Source organism: Oncorhynchus nerka, linkage group LG22 (genome assembly GCF_034236695.1).
Source record: "Oncorhynchus nerka isolate Pitt River linkage group LG22, Oner_Uvic_2.0, whole genome shotgun sequence".
In the NCBI taxonomy this organism is placed as follows: domain Eukaryota; kingdom Metazoa; phylum Chordata; class Actinopteri; order Salmoniformes; family Salmonidae; genus Oncorhynchus; species Oncorhynchus nerka.
The window spans coordinates 92,554,673-92,572,405 of NC_088417.1; the positions used below are offsets into that span (position 1 = coordinate 92,554,673).

Consider the following 17,733-nt stretch of genomic DNA (forward strand, 5'->3'; position numbering starts at 1 on the left):
TCATTTGTAGTCTGTCGGTCAACCTGCACACTGCAATAGGACATGGTAGTAGCAGAGAGAGTGAGCCTGCATGTCTGTCAACAATATGAGCCTTGTGTTGTACAGACTCCCCTATTATTTCACACAGATAGCTAACAGAGCCATCACATGACAGGATGTGGCCATGGCATCACCGTGAAAACAAGAGTTTCTCTCTCATTCCTTCCTGAAATGTCAGGTTGTTTTGAACACTGAGTGAATGACAACAACCTGTGTGTAATTGTTGCCTGTTTTGTTTTGTTGTGTATGTGTTCAAAAATGGCACCCTATTCCCTATATACGGCTCTAGTCAAAAGTAGTGCACCCTAAACCCTTCCCAAAAAAGCTTGCAGTCAGAGTGCAGTAGTGTAAACTTATGTGATAACCCATAATGACAGATACGCACTAGATAACAGGATGTCACAATGAAACCTGGAGAATAGAGGCATTAACAAAACACAGAGAAGTGAAATTACCAGCTGTTTACTACCCCTCCCCCAAGGACCAAGAAGCCTATTCACGACATTAGAATATAGTACGACGATCACATACTAGTTATAGGCCCTGTGTATGTCATTCAGAGTACATATATGAGACTACAAACTTAGGGTGGCAGGTAGCCTAGTGGGTAAGAGCATTGGGCCAGTAACCGAAAGGGCGCTGGTTCAAATCCCTGAGCCGACTAGGTTGTGGGGAGGGAGGGAAATCTGTCGATGCGCCCTTGAGCAAGACACTTAACCCTAATTGCTCCTGTAAGTGGCTCTGTATAAGAGCATCTGCTAAATAACTAACACGTAAAATGGAATAAGAAAATATAACCTCCCAACAAAATGTCTTTGTAGTATGTGACGAGTGTGCTTGATGCAGTGGAGCATTATGTAAGCATTGCATTTAACAAGCAGGTCGTGTACGTGAGGGTTGATGTACTCACAGAGTCGAGCGGCCGAGATGAAGAAGTGTGATCCCGTTGACCATTACCTCGCCCACCTGGGATCTTCAGGGGTGGGAGAGGGGCATCAGGAGCACCACAGAGGCCCCGGACCACGGGAACTACTACAGTGCAGGGAAAGACTGGCCACAAACACACAGAGAAAGAGAGAGAGGGAGTGGGGGGTTAGGCCCACGGATACTACTTCAGCAGAGACAGGCTAGAAGGGATGAGGGAGAAACAGAGGTTTGTTTACGCTAACTTTCGCATTTCATTGTCACCGGTTCTCCATTGTATTTCTAAACCCAAAGGAAGCAGAGCCTAAAGAAACCCATTCCCGTATGTTTCTAGGCTCAACACAACAACGTAGGAGGTGGGGCTGGATTTCCTCACGTTCTTATTACTATCCTATCCTGCAATTGAGTTCTTTATTGTCCCCCGCGATGAAATCAGGAATGGGACTGTGGATCGGTCTCGGTCCATCCGTTAGTCACACTCCATATCTCAGAAAAGCACTGGCTCGATTTTCACGAAACTTAGGTGAATGACGAGTCTTGCCATTTACAAAATTACACTGATTGGCCAAAGATGGGAGCTATAGTAATTAACTGAAATTTGTGAGTCACAACAGAGAGGAATAAGAGAAGCAAGAGGGATAACTGGCCCCAAAATCTGTCTTCTCCAGCAGGTGGCGTTTTTTCCTTTGGCACATGACATGGAGTGGATTAGCTGAAGGGACTGGTACCCACGATAAATGCCTTTCATTTTTGAAGATATTTATTTTCATTGTTATATAGCGGTCACTTGAGTATCTGGTTAATATAATGGATACGATAACTCAAATGTTAGTCACACGCAATTGGCCCAAGGGGGCGGGCGCTGCATCACTTGTGGAGGACGACATGTTTACTCTCGCTTTGTTAGAAACTGACAAAGTGCTCCATTGTGGCACATGTATTGGTGTAAATAAACCTGGACCTACCTGTGGTTGAATTAGTGATGTGGTTTAAAAAACGTTTCAATACAGCAATAGGACTTCCAAAACTTGTGAATCTTACACTTTTGTGTTGCCGAGTGTCAGCAACAGGCTGACTAGCTAACAGGACAGGCTAAGGGACAGCCAGGGATGCTGGAGTGGGTGTCTGAAAACAATGATGTGCGCTACAAAGCTCACTGCAGTGAGATGGGCCAGGAAAGTGGATGCAATACACAGCTTGTGTGAGTTTAAACCTCCCATGAAAAAGCGTACTATATTTTTTTGTATGTGTTATAGCATCAGCTCTTCCTTCATAATTGTGATCAGAATCTGGGCCTTAGTAAAGCACATAATATCATGGCACAATAGGGCCAGGTTTCCTGTTAAAACGGAATGTATTCACCCAAGGCAAAACAAGATCCACAAACACATCCGCCATCATATGTCAGTAAACGGAAATTCATTGGTCAACGCCACAGCGGGTTGCAGAATCCCCTTCAGGGAACATCTGATGAGGCTGAATTGAATCTAAACTACGCCTCTACCTGATCACCTATGATTAAAACTATATGACCCTAAAACCTGACAATGATCGCTAGAAGTCAAAAATAGAACCTACTACATGGAATAATGAATTCATCCCATGTAGATATTTAATTGTTTCATAAGGGTTGGTAGCCAGTAGATCCGACCGGCTTACTTACAGCTGTACTAGGGTCAGACAGGATTCCTTTTGGAAGACACAGAGGAGCCAGCACGAGATACGGCTCAGAAAACATACCCCAATCTGGGGATGAAAAATGTGTTGTAATCCAAAGTGTCCCATTAATCCAAATATTACACCGAAGATTGAATGGAAAACTGCCCTTTTCATCCTCATGCTGGGTAGCAGAAGGGTCAGCAGTCATTTTGGAATGGCAGTGTGAGCCACTCAGCTCTGACATGCCATTCCATTACAGCTGCTGTGGCTACTGCTAGCTAGCATGAGGACGAAAGCATTCAATCTTATCGGTGTAACAGTTGGGATAAATGGAACAATTCGGAGTACACCACATTTCTCATCCCCGGATTGAGGTAGGTTTTCCGAGGCATACATTACATGACCAAAAGTATGTGGACACCTGGTCGTCGAACATCTCATTCCAAAATTACAGGCATTGATATGGAGTTGGTCCCCCTTTGCTGCTATAACAGCCTCCACCCTTCTGGGAAGGTTTTCCACTAGATGTTGGATCATTGCTGCGGGGACTTGCTTACATTCAGCCACATGAGCTATAGTGAGGTTGGGCACTGATGTTGGCTGATTAGGCCTGGCTCGCAGTCGGCATACCAAAGGTGTTTGATGGGATTGAGATCAAGGCTATGTGCAGGCCAGTCAAGTTCTTCCACACAGATCTCAACAAAAAAATTCTTTATGGACCTCGTTTTGTGCATGGGGGACTAGTCATGCTGAAAGAGAAAAGGGCCTTCCCCAAAACTGTTCCCACAAAATTGGAAGCACCGAATCGTTTAGAATGTCATGGTATGCTGTAGCATTAACATTTCCCTTCAATGAGATTAAGGGGCCTAGCACAAACCATGAAAAACTGCCCCAGATCATTTTCCCTCCTTCGCGAAACGTATTTAACCTTTAACTATTTCTCATTTACAATGACGGCCTACCACAGCCAAACCCTAACGACACTGGGCCTATTGTGCGGTTCCGTTCTGTGAGCTTGTGTGGCCTACCACTTCGCGGTTGAGCCATTGTTGCTCCTGGAAGTTTCCACTTTACCATAACTTACAGTTGACCGGGGCAGCTCTAGCAGGGTAGAAACTTGACAAACTGACTTGTTGGCATCCTATGAAGGTGCTACGTTGAAAGTGACAGCTCTTCAGTGAGGCCATTCTACTGCCAATGTTTGTGTATAGAGATTGCATGGCTATGTGCTTGGTTTTATACACCTGTTAGCAACGGGTGTGGCAGCAATAGCTGAATACACTCATTTGAAAGGGTGTCCACATACGTGTGTGTATATATAGTCTCTCTCGGGGGCTACTTGGTGTTTCAATCTAAACCGGAAGCCTGTCAGACCCTAATCCAGCTGTAAGCAAGCGGATCAGATAAACTCCAACTCAACAATACTGAGACATTATGATTCCCAGCAATTACAATAATGTTGTATCATTTTGAGGGAAGAATAGTATAATGACGTAATGTTACAATGTAAACGTCTTTGTGATGTCAAGATGGAGAAACGAATATTGTTACGTCACTGAGGCCTTATTAAATAATCAAAAGTGTGATGTGATTAAAGATAAACTATCATGGATGCAGATTCCCCACATTACAATGGAAAGGGAAATGTTTTTCTTCTGTTTTTGAAGTTCATCGGTGAAAGGACGAGCCATTCTAATGGGTTTCATTTGTGCCCTGTTAACTCATACACCAGCCAACTAGCTACCTGACTATGTTAATGCTATAGCTACTAACGTTATGCTTTCAGGTGGAAAGAGTTCGCCTAGGTACTATGCCAACGTCAACAATATAACGTTAACTCATCTTATATAGCTATAAACGAGGCGTCATTGGCAACCATTGAAACATAGGAAACCCTAAACCATTTATTTATGTTACGTAGCTAAGCTAGTTTAGCACCATACGAAGGAAGAGGACTAATTTGAAACAATTTAATTATTTCCTAATTCATTCTGGATATTTTTCATAGATTACTTCCTTAACCAGTTGTGGGTATTTTGTGACATAGTAAATTAAATCCCAGTTTATATTCGTAGCTACTTCCTCGTCACTGAAAACAATTGCTAGCTACCATCCCCCACTTGATTTTGCTGTCTGTCTCCACTTACTTGCCAATCATGTCACAAATACTATTACTTAAATCCGCCATGGTAGTAAAGCACTGTGGTTTTCCTTCTTTCTCGCGAGCAAAGCAATGACTGTTTAAGATCCGCTGGAGGTTGGATTTTACCATCCGGCCTCGGGTAGAGACACGACGGGCTTCTGACTGCTCACTGCAATGGTCGGCTGAGTATTAAAGCCCGATCGGTGCTGAACTCAAGCTAAATGAGCCCCGAGCTACGTAGAGGGAAACAAGCGATACGTAGCTAGAGGTGAAGATAGCTTCGTGGGGGCGTCTTCTGTGCAAGTGGAAAAGTACCAAAGCCAGCAAACTAACAACAAAGACAGACAGTAGGTCTGATGTTTGTGACCAAGGGAAGAAATGTTGAATCTGAAGCCCCCATGCAACATTATAATGCAAGTTTAAGTTACATTTCATTGAAATGTACTGAATTATTAAGAGGTCTGTAAAGACGTGAATAAAGGAATACAGTGGGAATTAAATGGGTTAATTAATAAAGACCGTATTCATATTATTGCCTATTTAAACTTTAGTACGGTACATATTTGTGTAGGTTTACACATTTTTACTCTAGCCTACCCTGCAATATAAAATACCACTTTCACTTTGCCATAAAAACATGTCTCCATGAACACAGTGAACTGCAGAGACTGCAATAGGCTACATGCACGTTCTTGCCAAGCAGGTTTATCTTTTTGGGATGAGGATATAGCATTGGCTTGTTTACCTGGCTATAAATGCCACTGTCTGTCTGTCTGGTGGGTAAGCTTTAGCTTTAAGGAGTATCTGGTTAGAGTTTTGGACTAGTAACCGAAAGGTTGCAAGTTCAAACCCCCGAGCTGACAAGGTACAAATCTGTCGTTCTGCCCCTGAACAGGCAGTTAACCGACTGTTCCTAGGCCAGCATTGAAAATAAGAATTTGTTCTTTACTGACTTGCCTGGTTAAATAAGGGTTAAAAAATATATATATCTTGAACGCTATTACCAGGGACAGAGTAAGGAATGTCCTAAATGGCTCCCTTTTCCCTAGGTGCCATTTGGATTGGAATTTAGCACAAGATGAACCCAGTGACCTTTTACCATGGAGTTAAACATAACTTTAATACATAACTCATTTATACAAATTGCCACATCTAATCTGGATTATGATGTATAGTACCTGGTAGACAGTCTTGTATTGGAATGTGAATTCCAGGTTGTATCACAACTGGCCAGGATTGGGAGTCCCATAGGGTGGCACACAATTTGCCCAGCGTCGTTCGGGTTAGGGTTTGGCCACGGTAGGCCGTCATTGTAAATAATAATTTGTTCCTAACTGACTTGCCTGGTTAGATAAAGGTTAAATAAAAAAATTAACCAAATGGTACCCCATTCCCTACATAGTGCACTAGTTTTGACCAGAAACTTTTGGATAGTGTGCACTATTAAGGGAATAGTTTGCCATTTCAGACGCTGACATGACGTGCTACAGTTTATAATAATCTCAGCTCTAATACTTGGGGGCCCTGCTGAGATGTTGAGCAAGTCAGCCGCTTGCGGTCATTTAACTGCTGTAGAGCCTACATGTAAACACGTCATGTTGACCACTAGGTGTCAGCCTTGCATCACAAACACCTGTATCAGGCTTGACGTGTTCTGGCTACATTAATTGTCATTTCAGTTATGTTATATGAAGCCATTTGTTTTATATTTGAGCAATGGATTACACTGTCACTCAAAACCAGCCATAATAGGATCCCCTACAGACATCTCAGAGGCTGGCTGAAGTGGTAAACCACTGTCTCTCTATCTCAGTGTGGCTTCGCTTATTGTCAAAATAGACTCAGTGAAGTGGAGAGGGGGCAGAGGGCTAGTACAGGCTTGCTTTGGTTTTCAGCTGTGTAACTACTCCAAAAATCCCTCTGTAAAAACTCCTCTGTACTGCAGTTGAACATTTCCCATAGTTTAAGGTATTTAGACTACTAAGAAGGAATCATGATTAAGTACATAGAAAATTGGGTTTGGAACGTTCTACTTATTGCCCAATCTGGCTTTGTTTTGCATAGTTATGTTCCTGAGTGCATATACAATATCGTCTGATCTGTTAATTATACATTCAGACCTCAGGATATCTCATGGAGAAATTTGGAGTGAATTGAATCGTAACAGAGGGTTGGTTTGAGGTAATGCTAATCTACATATCAATCTAATCATGTACATCTCTTTAATGTCAGTTTGACTGCTATTTGAACCACTCACTTTAACTGGGACATTTGAATTATTCCTTTGTCCTACTGGTTAATAGAATGTTTAAAGAGAACTATTCTGTAGAACTCTGGTGTTTGCTGTGGAATGAGCCTCATGACCTGTGCTCATCGGAGAAACAAAAGAAGAGGGGAGCATTCAGTGTAGCTGCTGTCACTGGGGGGTTGTCTGGGGCACTCCACTCACTCACTCACACCCCCCAACAGTGTTGTCTGTGGTACTCTGAGTTCCTGCTCCCCCAGACATGTAATTCCATTGGTCAGTGCACCATAGCAACACATTCCACCTATGACAAAGGAGCTCTGTGTTTTTGAGAGTGATATGAAGCAGAAAGCAACAGAGGATTGAAAGGCACACACGCACGGTGTGTGTATTTGTTCAGAGACCCAAAACTTCCAGACTAATGTTCATCTAATTTCTGCTTCAAGTTCCTGTGCCCAAATCACTAAGGACTTAATGGTCCAAACAGTCGGTAAGAAGGTGTGACAGCACCTCTTCCCCACACACACGCAAACAGTCGGTAAGAAGGTGTGACAGCACCTCTTCCCCACACACACACAAACAGTCGGTAAGAAGGCGTGACAGCACCTCTTCCCCACACACACGCAAACAGTCGGTAAGAAGGCGTGACAGCACCTCTTCCCCACACACACGCAAACAGTCGGTAAGAAGGCGTGACAGCACCTCTTCCCCACACACACGCAAACAGTTGGTAAGAAGGTGTGACAGCACCTCTTCCCCACACACACGCAAACAGTCGGTAAGAAGGCGTGACAGCACCTCTTCCCCACACACATGCAAACAGTCGGTAAGAAGGCGTGACAGAACCTCTTCCCCACACACACGCAAACAGTCGGTAAGAAGGTGTGACAGCACCTCTTCCCCCTCAGGATGTTAAAAAGATTTGGCATATGCCCTCAGATCCTCAAATAATTCTACAGCTGCACCATTGAGAGCATCTTGACTGGCTGCATCACTGCTTGGTATGGCAATAGCACCGCCCCTCGATCGCATGGCGCTACAGAGGGCGGTGCGGTCAGCCCAGACCATCTCTGGGGCTGAGCTCCCTGCTATCCAGGACCTCTATATCAGGCGGTGTAAAATAATTTGACTCCAGTCACCCAAGCCATAGACTGTTCTCTCTGCTGCTGCACAGCAAGTGGTACCAGTGCATCAAGTCTGACACCAACAGGCTCCTGAACAGTTTCTATCCCAAAGCCATAAGACTGCTAAATGGCTAACAAAATGGCTACACAGACTATCTGCACTGATCCTTCTATTTTATTTTTGTACTGTCTCTATGCACATTCTACACACACACACACACACACACACATCATAGACACTGCTGCTGCTACTCCATTTGTCATATATCCTGATGCCTAGTCACCATACATATCTAATCCTACCACTCCAGTATCCCTGCACATTGTAAATATGGTACTGGAACTGACCCTGTATATAGCTTACTTACTTTCTCCTGTTCTTATTTCTAGTTCCTGTATTTGTTCTACTTAATTTTGTAATATGTTTTTATAGTACTGTTAGCATTGTTAGGAAAGAGCAGGCAAGAAAGGCATTTCACTGTACTAATGCACATGACAAAAACATAACATGAGCTCTCCCCACTCCAGGGTCAGATTGCAGTGGCCCTCCATGGAATGAACTTGACTGGAATGTAAATAGCTAGACAGTAACCCCCAGACAGACCTGTATTCCATATGTAAAACTCTGTAGCATCTCTCACACTGCGGTACTGGGTTATAATTAGCTTTAAGCCAAGGACGAGACAGACAGGAATTTGATTTTGCAATGTGCTGCTGTGAACAATATCGAAAAGGCAGAAACAGGGAGACATTTTTTTGTTCCATTGAACATTGACACCACAATGAAGGCATTTCATTTGCACAGAGTGCGCTGGTCCTCCTTAAATGGTTTGTATGATCTCTGAATCTGGTCATTTGTTGTAGTTGTAAAATCCCCCAATTTGACTGAAAGCTCCTCCACATTGTGTAATGTACAAACAGGAATGTTAAACTATGTGGTGACGCTTTCACTGGAACTACTGTTTGGTACCACATTTTACATTTCCTTATGGCTCCCTGACTAAGTAATTCTTCCATCCATTAGCAGATATCTTTAAAAGTGCAAACACCAGCTCTCTCTCTCTCACACACACACACACACACACACACACACACCAATTACATCCATTGATGCCATTCACAAGCAAAAGACAGACGGAGCATGGTGTGCATGTGTGAAAACATATTTACAATTTATTGATGAATGCAGGTGAGGCTCACATTAATCAATGTGTTAGTGGTCTGAGACCAGTATCTTTTCCATTCACATAATGATAACAGCAGTGGAATAGAACAGAATTTGGACTGTTTGCCTGCAGCCCCAGGCCATAATCAATGATTTATTCTTGGTGAAACAAGAAGAAGTTGAAGAGAGTGTGTTCCAAATGGTACCCTTTTCCCTACACAGGCCTCTGGTCAGGAGTAGTGCACTACCCTACACAGGCCTCTGGGTCAGGAGTAGTGCACTATCCTACACAGGCCTCTGGTCAGGAGTAGTGAACTACCCTACACAGGCCTCTGGTCAGGAGTAGTGCACTACCCTACACAGGCCTCTGGTCAGGAGTAGTGCACTACCCTACACAGGGCTCTGGTCAGGAGTAGTGCACTACGAATGGAATAGGGAGCCATTTAGGATGCAGCGAAAAACAGAAAGTCCTTCCTCCAGTGACTACTATGGGTTAAAACGATTGGATATCATAGATACCTATTCACTATGGATCTTATCCATTGCAATTATTAAGACCTGCCTGAGGTGGGGCTCGCTATTTGATCTACAACCTCTTTATGTACAAGTTCTGTTAGTCTCCAGACCATTCTGTGAAAATCCAGTTTCACAAATTACAGAGGGAGCATAGGGGTTAAGATTTACAATGAGTTTCTCAGTCACCATAACATGTATATGGAGAAGTAAAGGCACTGTAACAATTGATTATATCAAAAACAACAATTAAAGATGACATTAAAGACATGCTCCGGACTTTGGCAACTAAGAAAGTATGTTTTAAACCTCCCGCTTTGGGCTGGATGTGTCAATGAGTAGTTCATACAGAATTACTGTTTTAACTCAATTAGCCACAAAATCCCGAGTTTGAAACTGACTTTTCTTGAAGCTGTTCCGGGCCATTTTCCCCACATAGCAATTTGAGTTATAGCCAATGAGTTTCAGCACTCTTGCATTTAAGTGACAGCTAGCAAGAGGCCTGCCCAGCATTATCCAATGAGGTTGCAGGGCAGGTCCAACAGCTCAGTGGACACAGCAGAGAGTGAGAGCAATGATGTGGTGCAAATACTGTATCTGCACATAGTAACATAGTAAGCCACTTTCTGAACCACTGGCTAAAAGTATACAAAAGTACCGGAGTATCTCTTTAAAAAAGGTAAGTATTGGGGTAAGTGGGACCATAGCAGTGGTGGTACTGGCTGTCTTAGTATCGCTTAACTAATGATATGCATACTGTATTTTGTGGCATTAGGCAGTACACGTTTTAGATTGGTTCATGTCAAACCGTTTCCATGGTTACCATCCCATCTAGGCCAATCAAAACAGCTTTGGTTTCAAGATGGCCACCTTTCTAACCAATACATGTCCTCCTCGTGGATTAACAAGGAAAGATACAACACAAACCACTCTAAACTGAGCTGTAGACAAGGTAACCTTCAGGAACCAGTTCACTCAATTTCAACACACTGGTATGAATGTTTATGCACAATTCAATACACGCCAGTGTCAATGCCTGTGTGTAACATAAAACCAATGTGTGAAAGCAAATCTAAATTAGCTAGCTGCACAGGCACAATCAAACATTTGTCAAGAGTTGCTGGACATGGATAAATGAGGACGAGAGCTCTTGTTTGAAAGGGCAAGTAAGTCCTATTGATAAGGACAACATAAAACATTAACACTTGAAACGTCTTGGCAGGTGTGTATACGGACTGTTGTTCATCAATACTAAATAGGTACGTAAATTGAGGTCTTCCTGCGTTAAGTCACTCCTCCATTCCATGCTTAGCTCTCACAGCTGCTGTGTCTGTGGCGGAACAGAGAGCTCTGATTCTGGCAAGAGAGACTCCTGTTCTGTTCTGCCCATCGCTGGCCTGCTTGGGCTTTTGGGACGGTTCCTTACCAGCGGGTTTGTGTCTTAGTCCATACAGTAAAGTAAAACAGCAGTCTTTAGACATACAGTATAAGTAGAAGCTGAATGGACAGGAAGTGAGTGATGCCTTGTTACTTTCATGCATTTGAGTGAAAAGCAGACAGGTTCACATTGTGTCACTGTGTATCCTCCGAGACAGATACAGGGGAAACCCATGGCAGCTCATGGTCTCTACACACTAACACAGTCATCCCCAATCCCAAACCTATCCAATCCTTTCAGATCTCCAGGAGTACCTAGAGGGTAGGCGTTTGGGGTTGATTTGGGATTCAGACAGTCTGTCCGGTCAGTGTGTCAGTCACTTGAGTGAGTAGAGCAGTTCAGCTGTATGACACAGGGACAGAGGATGAGCAGAGCTGAAGTACTGACAACACAGCCAGTCCTCTAACTCTGCGTTCCTCTCCGGCTCCAGAGACCTCTCTGCGAACTTCATCATCAGCAGCGCTCTCTTCACGTCCAACCAGTTGAGGAGGCCCTCGTGGCGGGGCCCTTCCCCAGGGCCCAGCCTGTCCCCCCACTGCTGTTGCTCCATCAGGTCTTTCCGGGGGCCCCACAGCAGGCTCTGCAGCACCCGCTTGGCCTCCTGAATGTGGATGCGTTTAATGGGGTCCGGTTGGAGGAGTAGCCGGGTTAGTCTCTGGAGTCCAGCGGAGTAGAGAGAGACTGGAGGGATGGGCGGCAGGTCCTCACAGCTGTAGTCCTGTTCTTTCAGTTTCGGGCTGACCTCAAACGGGTTCGGCTGGTGGAGGAGCTCATAGATTAGAATACCGGTTTGGAACTCGTCGAATTTCCGGTACTGGGCGGCCGAGACTATCTCCGGGGCCAGGCGGGCGTGGTTGCGTTTGAGGCGGGGGTCATTTTGGGCAGAGTCCTCAGTGTTCCGCTGCTTGGCCTTGGCGAAGCTGGAGATGACCAGGCGGGGGAGGTGCTTCTGGTCGTGTGGGGCATTGGGGTTGGCCTGCGGGGGGCGGCGGTGAGGGACCAGGAGGAGGTTCTCCAGACAAAGGTCTCGATGTGTCACCCCATGCTCCTTTAGATGGTCCAGACCGTCACACAGCTGCAGCAGGAGGAAGCAGACCCACCGCTCGTACACCTCCGGCTGGGCCTGTTGGGAAAACAAATACAAATGAGACGCTGGCAGGCAAAAGCAAAATTTGCGTCTTTCATTCCATGTCCACAGTGGTGAACATCACACCATTCAGTCAACGTACCACGCTAGGGGCCTTCCTCAAGATAAGATGCAATGAAATTAGATGTTTCAAACAGGCACAATCATACCTGGTGAACGGACGCCCACTCCTTGACAAAGTCTGCCGTAGTCTGCTGTGGCACCTCCCGGGTGATAACCACCACACGCTCCTTGTCCCCCTGCGTGGGGTTGGGACTGGGGGGCAGCGAGGCCTCATCAGCAGGGAGCATGCTCCGGGGCACGCAGGCTATGAAGTGGCCACAGTCCTGCTGGAGGTTGAAGTGGGGAGGGACGGTCTGCTGGACGGACAGGCTGTAGAGGTGACCCTGCTTGGCTTCTGAGGTCTGGCTCTTACAGATCTGCCGAGAGAAGAGGAGAGACACCGTGGTTTGAATAGAAACAGGCATAATCATGTGGAGGAAAATGTCTGCCTGGCTCTTAGATATCTGGAGGGGGAGGGTTAGAGCACAATGTACACAGTGAGGAAATATTTCTTCCCTGGTTAAGTAAGAGACTGGAATATTATCCCCACTTGCTGTCAACAAGCTTTAAATCCTTCATTCATTTAGATCTTGTTTTCAATCCAGTAGTAGCAGACAGACAGTAATTCCATAAGTCTACCAGTCTAACTACAAGCAGCCATGAATGAGTTTCGCCATGTTTAATACGAGTAAAGCCAAACACTGTGGTTATGTCCCAAATGACACCGTATTCCCTATAAAGTACACTACTTTTGACCAGTCATACAGGCCCTAGTCAAAGGTAGTGCACTATATTGGGAAGTGTGGCAGCCTGTCCATCTCTCCCACTTTTACAAACACAGCTGAGCCCTGATATGACACAGTCTATGTCCCAAACGGCACCCTTTCCCCTACTTAGTGCACTACTTTTGACGGGAGTCCTATAGGCCCTGCTCAAAAGTAGTACACTATAAAATGAATATAGTGATAATGAATACGGTTCCATTTGGGACGTAGCCATAGTGATAATGAATACGGTTCCATTTGAGACGTTGCCATAGTGATAATGAATACGGTTCCATTTGAGACGTTGCCATAGTGATAATGAATACGGTTCCATTTGAGACGTTGCCATAGTGATAATGAATACGGTTCCATTTGAGACGTTGCCATAGTGATAATGAATACGGTTCCATTTGAGACGTTGCCATAGTGATAATGAAAACGGTTCCATTTGAGACGTAGCCATAGTGATAATGAATATGGTTCATTTGAATGAATATGGTTAATTTGAGACGTTGCCATAGTGATAATGAATACGGTTCCATTTGAGACGTTGCCATAGTGATAATGAATACGGTTCATTTGAGACGTTGCCATAGTGATAATGAATACGGTTCATTTGAGACGTAGCCATAGTGATAATGAATATGGTTCATTTGAATGAATATGGTTCATTTGAGACGTAGCCATAGTGATAATGAATATGGTTCATTTGAGACGTTGCCATAGTGATAATGAATATGGTTCATTTGAGACGTTGCCATAGTGATAATGAATATGGTTCATTTGAGACGTTGCCATAGTGATAATGAATACGGTTCCATTTGAGACGTTGCCATAGTGATAATGAATAAGGTTCATTTGAGATGTAGCCATAGTGATAATGAATATGGTTCATTTGAGACGTTGCCATAGTGATAATGAAAACGGTTCCATTTGGGACGTTGCCATAGTGATAATGAAAACGGTTCCATTTGGGACGTTGCCATAGTGATAATGAAAACGGTTCCATTTGGGACGTTGCCATAGTGATAATGAAAACGGTTCCATTTGGGACGTTGCCATAGTGATAATGAAAACGGTTCCATTTGGGACGTTGCCATAGTGATAATGAAAACGATTCCATTTGGGACGTTGCCATAGTGATAATGAAAACGGTTCCATTTGGGACGTTGCCATAGTGATAATGAAAACGATTCCATTTGGGACGTTGCCATAGTGATAATGAAAACGGTTCCATTTGGGACGTTGCCACAGTGATAATGAATATGGTTCATTTGAGACGTAGCCATAGTGATAATGAATACGGTTCCATTTGAGACGTAGCCATACTGATAATGAAAACGGTTCCATTTGGGACGTTGCCATAGTGATAATGAAAACGGTTCCATTTGGGACGTTGCCATAGTGATAATGAAAACGGTTCCATTTGGGACGTTGCCATAGTGATAATGAATATGGTTCATTTGAATGAATATGGTTCATTTGAGACGTAGCCATAGTGATAATGAATACGGTTCCATTTGAGACGTAGCCATACTGATAATGAAAACGGTTCCATTTGGGACGTTGCCATAGTGATAATGAAAACGGTTCCATTTGAGACGTAGCCATAGTGATAATGAATATGGTTCCATTTGAGACGTTGCCATAGTGATAATGAATACGGTTCCATTTGAGACGTTGCCATAGTGATAATGAATACGGTTCATTTGAGACGTTGCCATAGTGATAATGAATACGGTTCATTTGAGACGTAGCCATAGTGATAATGAATATGGTTCATTTGAATGAATATGGTTCATTTGAGACGTAGCCATAGTGATAATGAATATGGTTCATTTGAGACGTTGCCATAGTGATAATGAATATGGTTCATTTGAGACGTTGCCATAGTGATAATGAATATGGTTCATTTGAGACGTTGCCATAGTGATAATGAATATGGTTCATTTGAGACGTAGCCATAGTGATAATGAATATGGTTCATTTGAGACGTAGCCATAGTGATAATGAATATGGTTCATTTGAGACGTTGCCATAGTGATAATGAATACGGTTCATTTGAGACGTTGCCATAGTGATAATGAATACGGTTCATTTGAGACGTAGCCATAGTGATAATGAATACGGTTCATTTGAGACGTAGCCATAGTGATAATGAATATGGTTCATTTGAGACGTTGCCATAGTGATAATGAATATGGTTCATTTGAGACGTCGCCATAGTGATAATGAATACGGTTCATTTGGGACGTAGCCATAGTGATAATGAATACGGTTCATTTGAATGAATATGGTTCATTTGAGACGTAGCCATAGTGATAATGAATACGGTTCATTTGAATGAATATGGTTCATTTGAGACGTAGCCATAGTGATAATGAATACGGTTCATTTGAATGAATATGGTTCATTTGAGACGTAGCCATAGTGATAATGAATATGGTTAATTTGGGACGTTGCCATAGTGATTTAACTGTAACACGACAGATTGATGATTTAATATGAGGACTGGATGATTTCTTTACGCAGTCACATCACAGAGCTGCTGCCATGTGTGTTTATGGGTAGTGTGTTTGTGGGTAGTGTGTTTGTGTGTAAGAGTGGTTGTATGTAGGCCTTGACAACAGGGGTGTGTCTGAACTGTAAATCCTGGCTGGCATGAAAAGATTAATGGACCTAGAGGCATTAGGCAAGACTACAGAGCCTCAGGCAGCGAGGCCTCTTGACACACAGCTCTGGATTTACATGTTGCTTTTACACATTGCTAATGACTTTGGGACAAAGGTCAGTCAAAATGAATGCAGAGCACACCCTCTCTCGCTCTCCTCAGTACAGCAGGCTACAGCAACACCCTCCTCTCTCTCCTCAGTACAGCAGCCTACAGTACAGAACATGCCCTGGAGGAACACGAGAATGGTAGGACCTTCTCTTCGATGTGAGAACAAACACAGGCTACGTCCCAAATTGCACCCTATTTCCTTTATAGTGCACTACGAGTCTATGGTCAAAAGTAGTACCCTATTTAGCGAATAGAGTGCCATTTGGGACACACAACCAACGTGGAGGGTCTGTGGCTCGGCTGAGGATCCCTTTGGTCTTCTGAGCAGTCTAAGAGCTCGTTAAGGTTTTGGCTCGTTAAGATGTTGGCTTACTTCATTGTACAGGTTTTATTGTTTAACGAGGTAAGAGCATGACCTTGATTGAGGAGTAGAATGTACACCTTCCAATAAGAGTTTGGGAGTAAGGACCAATCAGGGAGTTTGAATTTGAGCTGCAGATTACAAAGACTTTCTTCTCACAGTAATTAGGGGAGATGCCTCTAGACATGTCTCTCATTGACTGACACACATATTTCAACAGGTTTTTTCCCCCATTTGTTTAGTCTCCACACTTATTGCAATGTGAACATTAACCACCATTAGTCCTCTGACTTAGAATACGTGGACAACTACAAATACCTAGGTGTCTGGTTAGACTGTAAACTCTCCTTCCAGACTCACATTAAGCATCTCCAATCCAAAGTTAAATCTAGAATCGGCTTCCTATATCGCAACAAAGCATCCTTCACTCATGCTGCCAAACATACCCTCGTAAAACTGACCATCCTACCGATCCTCGACTTTGGTGATGTCATCTATAAAATAGCCTCCAACACTCTACTCAACAAACTGGATGCAGTCTATCACAGTGCCATCCGTTTTGTCACCAAAGCCCCATACACTACCCACCATTGTGACCTATACGCTCTCGTTGGTTGGCCCTCGCTTCATACTCGTCTCAAAACCCACTGGCTCCAGGTCATCTACAAGTCTCTGCTAGGTAAAGCCCCGCCTTATTTCAGCTCACTGGTCACCATAGCAGCACCCACTCATAGCACGCACTCCAGCAGGTATATCTCTCTGGTCACCCCCAAAGCCAATTCCTCCTTTGGTCATCTTTCCTTCCAGTTCTCTGCTGCCAATGACTGGAACGAACTGCAAGAATTGCTGAAGCTGGAGACTCATATCTCCCTCACTAGCTTTAAGCACCAGCTGTCAGAGCAGCTCACAGATCATTTATTTATCTTGCCCCTTTGCACCCCAGTATCTCTACTTGCACATTCATCTTCTGCACATCTACCATTCCAGTGTTTAAATTGCTATATTGTAATTACTTCGCCACCATGGCCTATTTATTGCCTTAAGGGAGTTATCTTACCTCATTTGCACAAACTTTTTGTTTTCTTTTGTTCTACTGTATTATTGACTGTATGTTTGTTTTACTCCATGTGTAACTCTGTGTTGTTGTATGTGTTGAACTGCTATGCTTTATCTTGGCCAGGTCGCAGTTGCAAATGAGAACTTGTTCTGAACTAGCCTACCTGGTTAAATAAAGGTGGAATAAATAAATAAATAACAATATCAAAGCACTACATGACATCCTTGGCCCCAAAAAACTCCAGAAAACAGAGAGACAGGTCTCCATTGGGAAAGTGGTCTTCTAACCTAAATGGGACTTCCTGGTTACATAAATAAAAGCTATAGAGAT

General features: G+C 43.7%; 1 protein-coding gene and 1 pseudogene across 1 annotated transcript in view; both read right to left on the minus strand.

Annotated features, from left to right (window-relative positions):
- The window catches only part of LOC115106005 (ornithine decarboxylase antizyme 2-like), a 10,549-nt pseudogene extending 5,549 nt beyond the window's left edge, over positions 1 to 5,000 (minus strand).
- A 4,281-nt stretch (positions 5,001 to 9,281) lies between these two features.
- LOC115106006 (inactive tyrosine-protein kinase PRAG1-like) overlaps positions 9,282 to 17,733 on the minus strand; it is a 35,208-nt gene continuing 26,756 nt past the window's right edge. Inside the window, exons 6-7 of the mRNA XM_029628569.2 lie at positions 12,547 to 12,816; positions 9,282 to 12,373 (exon numbers count right to left, since the gene is read on the minus strand). Coding sequence (XP_029484429.1) covers positions 11,567 to 12,373; positions 12,547 to 12,816 — 1,077 coding nt within the window. The 3' untranslated portion in view covers positions 9,282 to 11,566. The remainder of the gene's footprint in view (positions 12,374 to 12,546; positions 12,817 to 17,733) is intronic.